This window comes from Cynara cardunculus (genome assembly GCF_001531365.2).
Source record: "Cynara cardunculus var. scolymus isolate 2C chromosome LG 10, CcrdV1, whole genome shotgun sequence".
Classification (NCBI taxonomy): domain Eukaryota; kingdom Viridiplantae; phylum Streptophyta; class Magnoliopsida; order Asterales; family Asteraceae; genus Cynara; species Cynara cardunculus.
This window is the reverse complement of record NC_037537.1, coordinates 20304518-20313440: the sequence shown is the minus strand read 5'-3', so window position 1 is coordinate 20313440 and position 8923 is coordinate 20304518. Positions and strand designations below refer to the sequence as shown.

At 37.3% G+C, this 8923-nt stretch overlaps 2 protein-coding genes across 2 annotated transcripts; one reads left to right on the top strand and one right to left on the bottom strand.

Moving 5' to 3' along the window:
* Positions 1 to 196: 196 nt before the first annotated feature.
* Positions 197 to 688, top strand: LOC112519292 (auxin-responsive protein SAUR21-like). Its single transcript, XM_025127339.1, has one exon. It carries the CDS (start codon positions 280 to 282, stop codon positions 574 to 576), a length of 297 nt encoding a protein of 98 aa, XP_024983107.1. The 5' UTR covers positions 197 to 279; the 3' UTR covers positions 577 to 688.
* A 4358-nt stretch (positions 689 to 5046) lies between these two features.
* On the bottom strand, positions 5047 to 5551 carry LOC112519288 (auxin-responsive protein SAUR21-like). The gene has a single exon (XM_025127335.1). The coding sequence runs from the start codon at positions 5446 to 5448 to the stop codon at positions 5152 to 5154; it is 297 nt and encodes a 98-aa protein (XP_024983103.1). The 5' UTR covers positions 5449 to 5551; the 3' UTR covers positions 5047 to 5151.
* Between the last annotated feature and the right edge of the window lie 3372 nt (positions 5552 to 8923).

The following is an 8923-nucleotide window of genomic DNA, read 5'->3' as shown; positions in this document are numbered from 1 at the left end:
TACCCAGCACCATGGTCCCTCATGGATGAAGCATATCCATCAAATTAATCGTTGAATGATATCACAATAAGTTTGGAAGACAAAACCATGTGATATTGATTTTTCTCTATACCACATATCACCAGCTATGGTCTACCTCTCTCGTATACGAGTTGGTTATATAAACCATTCCATATGCATAAGCACAACCACAACAACATACTTCACCAAGGATTAGTTTGAGCTTTTTCTTTCTTCATCAGCCTTTTAAACAAAGCAGACTGCGCCCTCCTTAGAACAATGGCCATTCTTATGCCTCAGATCATTCAAGCAAAACAAATTCTCCGACGATCATTGTCAAATGGAAGCAGCAATACATACATGGTCATCCCTAAAGGTCATTTTGCTGTTTATGTTGGTGAACAAGAGAAGAAGAGATTTGTGGTTCCGGTATCATTGTTAAGCCAACCTGCATTTCAAGAATTATTATATCGGGCAGAGGAAGAATTTGGGTACAACCATCCAATGGGTGGCCTCACCATTCCTTGCAGCGAAGACATATTCACCGATCTTACTTCTCGTTTGGGGGCATTATGACTTGTACCTAGCAGTTTTAAATTTCTACCATAGTTTTGTAAAGAACTAACCAGTAGGACCTTTTAAAGGTTGTAAGATGCATGGAGACGATTGTCCCAATTTTATAAAATTTGATTTAGGAATTATATATTCCAATCGTGTTATGAGCTAAGTGTGAATTAGAGAACGTGCTTGCTGGACATGGAGACGATTATCCTAATTTTATCTATTAACACCCCCTCCCCCCGCAGTCGAAGCGGGAGAAGGGCGAATGTTGAGACTGGACCGGAACTCCGAAAATAGAGAGGAAGGGAGACCCTTGGTGAAGATGTAAGCATATTGTAAGCTAGTAGGAAACTCTTTTCTCAAGGGATATCTATATACCAAAGAAGTATTTAAGTGATCCCAAATCAGACATAGCAAACTCCTTTCTCAAGAGAGCAATAATGTGCCGCAGAAAAGTGGTGGAGGAGGCTATAAGGATAATGTCATCCACATAGAGGAGAAGAAAGGCAGTGTCACCCCCACGCTTATACAAGGGATAGATTGTGCCATTTCGAAGGAGACTTGTTTTCATTCCATACAACTTATACAAGGGATAGATTGTGCCAATGCCACGACTGATTTTTTTTTTGGAAACATTAGAATCGGTACTTGAATACATGTCTTTCTCAACCTTGAGAGAGTACCTTACTGATAGTTGGATAATGATGATTATTAATTACAAAATTCTATTTCATTTATTTGTTTAACCGATTCTTAACACCCTTCGCTTTCTTTTTAATTAATTATTCACATCAGTAGTTATAATTCATCAAACCAAAAACATTTCTTCTATTTCGCCATCTGAAATTGTCTTTTTGTTTCACCTAAGAGAGTTTAGACTATCTGTCCCTGTGGATCGATACTCGGTATCTTACCATTTTTATTACTTGTTTAAGACGACAGTGGTGATGTACCCCCACCCTCCCTCACCCCTTACGGGGTGGGTCGTGTCAGAGTTGGGTGGAGATAGTTGTTGTAACAACGACAATAATGGCATGGTGGTTTAGGTGTGGGGGTGGGTGTGGTAGCTGTGACGACGACACATGTGGCATGGTGGTAGGTGGGGTGGGAGTGGGATATATGATTGGGCAAGGTGGTAGCTGTGACGACAGTAGTGGTATGGTGGTCAGATGGAGGAGGTTGGAGGGTGGTTGTGGGTGGGGGGTGGCAGCCGTGACAAAGACAATGACGACAATAGTGGTGTGGTGGTGGGAGGTTAGCGGTGGGGGGACAATGAGAGTAGTAGCATGATCGTGGATGCAAAGAGATGGAATTTAATTTCTTCATTTATTGCAAGGAATGATAAATTCTATAATTCATGGAATTTAATGGAATTCAAATGATTCCTACATTTTCATTATGTTAACCAAATATAGGATTTGGAATTTGGTCAAAGAAAAGTAATATATGAAAAACTTTCATCGGTCTAAGGATAGACTTTGAGGCGAGGTAAATTCTCCTAGCCAAATATGTCGTAAGGTGAATTTAATAATTTGTCATTTACGTCCAAGGTCATCTCGCTAAATAGAATACAACAGGGTCGAAATAACTCTAAATTCTAATTTCATACAACTGGGACAAGTGACTCTATCTCACAAGTTGTATATGGTTAGTGATCAGTGCTTTACAAAAATGCGTCTTCACTACACGGGATTGTGAGCTGAGGCCATAACGGTGATCAAAATACGCCAAGGCATTAAATAGGGGTGTTTGCGGTCTGGTTTGGGCAGTTTAACCCTTCAGACTACAAACCAAATCGTAATGGCGATTTATAAAATTTTCAAACCGAGCGGTTTGACATCAATTGCCTAGACCGGTCAAACCAGACCACGAAAAGGCGGTCTGATTTGACGGGTTTAGGCGGTTTGGGCCTTTAATGGACTTTAAATATTAAGCTTAAAAAACATATATAATTTAGAATTTTAGATTAAATATCCATTTTAACAAAACCAAATATCTAAACAAATAAATGTAATAATTAAGCAGCTCTTGAGTACAAAGTCGAAGCAATCCAAAGTACAAATAATTAAATATATAACATATTAGAAAACAAACAAATTAACAAAATTACAACTCCACTCTGAGTATTGAGTAACAAAATCCACGACTTCACAACCTTCAATGGTTAAATTCTTGAGTCTTGAGTTCTTGACCAAAGAAAATAGAAGTAAAATCTAAGTTGGTTGAATCACTTGGTTGATGTCTTGATGATGTGAGCCGAAATCAAACCATGGATTAGAAAGATCGATAGATTGATGGAGTTTTGAAGGGATTTCAAAATTTGGAGACCATCAATATCAAATGTGTCGATATGTTCAATGGTTAATGGTTTTAGGCGTCAATTTTGATTATGTTAGATATTAGGCTTAAGCATATATTTGGGTCATAGCCAATAAGTTAAAAAAGTTGGGCTTGCTAATACTAATATATATATATATATATATATATATATATGTTTGGCGGTCGGTTTGGTCCAAACCGCCCAAAAAAGGTTCGAGATCGCAGACCGGACTGCAACGCCTGGTTTTGCTATTTTCCAAACCAGACCGGACCGCCAGAGCTCAAACCGCCAAAAACGGTCTGGTTTGACTTGGTTTGGCCGGTTTGAGCGGTCCAACGGTTTTTTTGAACACCCCTAGCGATAAACCAGATCAGCGAATATGGCTTCACCACACGGGATAGTGACCCCACCCGTTGGATGGTCATAACCAAACTCTTCCTCTGCTTGACGTAGTAAGTCTTGAATTGATGGTTGGCTTAACAAAGAACAAAGATACATGTATCACAAACCTCTTCTTTTCTTACTCCTCTCCAGCATAAACTGCAAAAATACCCTTTTGGTACATCCATAGTTGTTGGTGTACGGGTTCCATTTGATAAAGATCTTCGAAGAACTTGTTTTGCTTGCATGATCCGAGGCATACGAATAGCCATTTTTCTAATGTTGAAAAAGGAGGTAAAAGGATTTGAAAGTGTTTTTTTCTAATTGAAAGATGCGGTGGAGGTTTTAGAGATGGAGTTATTTTGGTGCTTTGCCTACTGTATGCTTTATATATTGATTTATTGAAGCTTCAAATGTACGATTTGTGATAAAAGGGACATTAAATGACAGATGGAGACGCTGATGAGATAGAATTGCAAGACCATGTGGTTGTGTCTTCCAACTTGCATGATAGAACAACATTTCTTGTCAACAATAAGATCACAGATGGTATCAACTAATTACTACTTAAATCTGTACTAGTACACAAAATAGGTTTAGATATATAGGTCAAGAATACTACCAACACCGCGGTCCCATGTACTTCAAATGAAATGTGGCTATGTATCCCAACGGACATAAAATTCAGGCTAAAATCTATAGGGTTGTCTTATAACACACACACACACATATATATATATATATATATATATATGGGCCAAAGACGTGTGATGTATATAGATATAATTAATGGGAATGATGTGCAAGCTACTATGAATGCATAATCACATGGTTTTGTCTAATTGAAGTTTATGGCCAAAGGTTTTATTGGTAAGTTAAAGAGACAGTATGGCCAACTACTTATTAACCTAGAACCTATAGAAGTTGTCTTACTACTGCAGTTAATTTTCTTCTTAAATTAGTCCCTGGATACAAAAGTATCATGAGTAAAATCAAGGAATGGTACATGGAAAAGATTTGAATCTTAACTCACAGATAGAATACTGAAAACCAGCCTTGGAACATCGAAGACATTTTGGTTATTGAACTCGTGAAAACTTTATGGACCCTATTTAGATCACATTAGAAAGAAAGACGCAGAGAAAAGAATTGAAACAAGAGTAACGTCTTTCATAATTGACAAGTTTATGCAAATATGATAAATCAGTGGATATGTTTTCGCTGCATGTAAAAGATCAATAAATATGACAAATTTCAATGAATTTAGACAAGTTGAACTCCTGTAATGATCTCATCTTATGCAGACTTCTACCAACATACTTGTCAGTGATAAGTTCAGTTTAGTATAGTATAAAATTTCTAGTTCACATGCGAATAGCTGTAGATACTGGAACTCCTTTGGCATCCAGAATCAGAATATAAATATTTCTCTGCTGCTCATTCCTGTAAAAGCTCAGAAAACGGTTTGTAATTTTTCTCGTGGCACATTTACTTCGATAGTAGACCTGGACATAGGAACAAAAATCTATTATGAGTTGTGAGTCTTTTGTCGACACATGGTGTTCATGGTCCGATCTCATAAAGCCAGTTGTTAAATTCATTGTATCTGTTATCGCTGCAGCTTAGGGATGATCGGATGGTAATGTATGCGATGCTTTTATCTGTCAAAGGGCTGCCGTTGGGAGAAAAGATCTCAGCACAAATATAGGAGACTGTGAAATCAGTTTGTCACTTATGTCTTAGCTCATAACATAAAAGGAATAAATAATTCCTAAATCAATTTTATAAATCTGGGAGAAATGTCTCCACAAGTCTTACAAACTTTAAAAGGTCCTAGTGGTTAGTTCTATACAAAACCGTGGTAGAAATTTAAAACTGCCATGTGGAAGTCAAAATGCCCCCAAACGAGAAGCAAGATCCGTAAATATGTCTTCGCTGCATGGAATTGTGAGGCCTCCCATGGGATGGCTGTACCCGAACTCTTCCTCTGCCTGACATAATAATTCTTGAAATGCAGGTCGGCTTAACAATGATATTGGAACCACAAATCTCTTCTTCTCTTGCTCCCCAACATAAACAGCAAAATAACCTTTTGGGATGGCCATGTATGTATTGCTGCTTCTATTTGACAACGATCGTCGGAAAATCTGTTTTGCTTGAATGATCCGAGGCATAAGAATAGCCATTTTTCCAAGGAGGGCAGAGTCTGCTGCGTTCTAAAGGCCGATGAAGGAGGAAAATGCTCAACTTAAATATTGGTGAGATATGTTGTGATGGATTTCAGAGGGAGTTGTGGTTGTATTCTGCATATGGAATGGTTTATATAACCAATTGATTAAGGAGAGGTAGATGAGAGAWGGTGACCTGTGGTTGTAGAGAAAAAGCAACATCACATGGTTTTGTCTTCCAACCCAGCTTCTACCCGACACCATTGTCCCTCATGGATGAAGCTTATCCATCAAAATGATTGTTGAATGATATCACAATAATGTTACGATGTTTTCTTTACATCATATCAGATGTAAGTCTATTGTACGCATGGGTAAACTATTACCGGTTCATGTTTGTTATGTTGAGAAGTTTCTGCTTTCGCACTTATGACCTTTCTAGGTGATTTCTCCATGAGAGAGAGTCTAATGAAAGACTGGTTTTAGATAAGTAATCTCCTTCGTTGTTGAGGCGTATTCTCTGTTGAAAGGTTAGATAACTGTTGTGCCCCAGAAGATGTTGAGATTAGTAGTTTCTACAAAGTGAAGAAAAATATTTCTCATATATATGAACGGACTGCAGTCAAGTTCTTGTGTTAAATGTTTATTCGTTTTAAAGCGCATCAATTAATGGTTCTTGGGACATGATTATGACAACTCTTTGGATCATGAGTCGTAATTCTCTAATTTTTTGGACTGTTGGCCAAATTCACGATTTTGCACAGAGATCTTTTCTTCAAACACTACTAAATGAAACACTTTTGCCTACGAAACTTTCTCTGGGAAATCTGTCGCTTACAGGTGATTCATCAGAAAACTGTCACAAAATTTGGTGGGTAAATTGTTGGTAGGTAATTCAAATCAGTAGGATTCTCGGGATGATCCATTGGTATTTTCTCAAAAAACGTCGGTTGTCGATAATCACCAACAGAAATTTCCCAGGGTGATTTTTGTGGGTAAAAGTTATTTGTTTTCTAGTGTGATTTTGCGCAGAGATCTTTTCTCCCCATTTCGAATAAATTCCCTCAGACAGAGATCTTTCCAGTGAAGGTAGATGTTCAATGCCATGTAAGTTCAAGTTCTGTTATTTTCATATTCTGTACGACTTGACATCAGTAGTGCGAGTGTGTTGATCTTTCAACTGAGAACCTCCATCAGTATCCACCGTCCTGTATTAGAGGATGGTTAAGTGGAGGGGATGTCAAACCCTCAGTTTTAGACTCCAATGGTTTTCTCTTATGGCCGTCTTCGACTTCTTTTCTAGAAAGATGGCATGTAATGAAGTTGTTACTTGTTTACAGATAATTAATTAGTGTACAAGACTTATTTTATGTGAATTATTTGCATTTTTTATAAACAAATGTATTCACCGAATATCCCTCATTGTATTAACGATTTACAAGTTGCAGGCCTCACCTCATCCCTTTTTGTATTAACGAATAGGAGGATGATATATATGAACTTGATATGAAATATAGCAACAAAATCCATGGTCTCCTATGTCTATATTTGTATACTTCGGCATTCTGTATTAGAAACATAGCGTAACATTCACATTTTATACTTGTTTTAAATATGGTTTTAGGATTTACTAGTGAAAGTTCGATGTAATCAATTGTTACACAGTTTTCCACTGAGCAAGACATCTGGCATATAGATTAAAGGGTTGAACTACGTTAACAAGCATAAGAGATCCAAGAGGCAGCACGCCAGTACCTCTTGTAGAATGTTTATCATTCTTGTCTGAAATTCCCTCATCATTTATCCATTCACCATCATTGTGGCTCATCTCTTTTCTGCTATCATTTCCTACATCACTTTCACTGGCAGTCTCCCATTCAGAGTCATACAAGTAGTCACCTTTTTTCATTCCTTACCAATCGCTATCCCTTCTACATTTGTTTTTTCTATCTCTGTTAATCAGCATCACTATACTTGGCAGAACCTCCTGTTCAGCTCAGCTTAAAATTTGACAGCTTTCAAAGGAAACTATACAAAGACATTCAGAATTAGTTATACTGATAAATGTTTGTGTCATGAACAAATTCAATCCAAGCCTACAAGTTAAATCTCACTAAAAACAAAGCATAGCCAATTTCAAATTTGCAAAACAGAGCAATCACTCAAGCTAAAGCCTTGGAGCAGAATGATACAATGTCAGACTCTTACATGTCATTGATCTATGGACATGGGAATATTATATGTTGACGTTCGGTTAACTTTCACCAAAAGAACTACAAATATGTCTTTATATCTAGCCATTTAAAAGATGAACAGTGTGATGTGTTGTTGTCTGTCTCACTATGTGTGTATCCATGCCCTAAAGATGAGGTCACAATAGAGCAAATTTGGCATAATAGATAGGGCTCGCAGACCGCAAGTAACGTCGCTGGCACTTTATTAAATGACATAAGCATCGTCACCACCACTTTAAACATGCTTACAATATGATGTCAATTTGTCTGATTCGTGAAACCCACATGGATGCTTGATACATCATGTGAGAATGCACTTACAAAAATATTAAGATCATTGAGGTTTTGTCCATGAAGAGGTTAAGGGAATATAAAAGTACATATTTATTAGAATTATCAGGGATTTGATTCAAGGGGATTGAATTTGAGCCTAGTTTGTGTATATAATTGTATATTGCCGTGTACATACCATACAGAAAAATTCATCATTTCAGTTTATTCCATTTTATTTTCAAAAGTCACTTGGGCCTTTCCTAAGAGGCTTCGTTAAATTGACGGCAAGCTGGTAAGTGATGAACAGATTAGACCAATGGAGGCTCACTAGTAATACCCAAAACCAATAACTCCTTAGATAGAAAATCAGTCTACTTTGGTGAGGTTATGGAAACCCCGGTTCTTCGTCATTACACGACGGCCTAACTGTAACATTAAAAGAAACATATTCCAGAAACCTATAACTCATACACAAGCAGTCTAAGTCTATATAACTTTGGAAGAACGTTTATCATGCCACACGGCACTGCAACTTTAAACTGGAATGGAAAATAGCTTTTTTATCTGCTTGGCCATCCATCACAGGAGGTTAGTATATACAAAACCACGGTAGTTGTAGATTCAAAGCAACCGAGCACCCTACTGGTCTGTTTTGATAAACCTCAACCCCGATTACGTGTGTGAAGCCTCCCGCTCTATGGTGTCTCCTATATCAGTACATAAGACCTTGTCCTAGAGCCTCCCGCTTTATATATATATATATATATATATATATATATATATATATAAATATATATATATATATATATATTGATTTATTGAAACTTCAAATCTAGGATTGGTGATAAAAGGGAAATTAAATGGCAGATGGAGGAACCGAGACAGAATTGCAATATCATGTGGTTGTGTCTTCCAACTTGCATGAGATAACAACATTTCTTGTCAACAATAAGATCACCGAGGATCTTAACTATGACTTAAATCTA

Bases quoted from the DNA above. Each gene is read 5' to 3' on its own strand.
- LOC112519292 (XM_025127339.1), top strand. From the start codon at position 280: ATGGCCATTCTTATGCCTCAGATCATTCAAGCAAAACAAATTCTCCGA.
- LOC112519288 (XM_025127335.1), bottom strand. From the start codon at position 5,448: ATGGCTATTCTTATGCCTCGGATCATTCAAGCAAAACAGATTTTCCGA.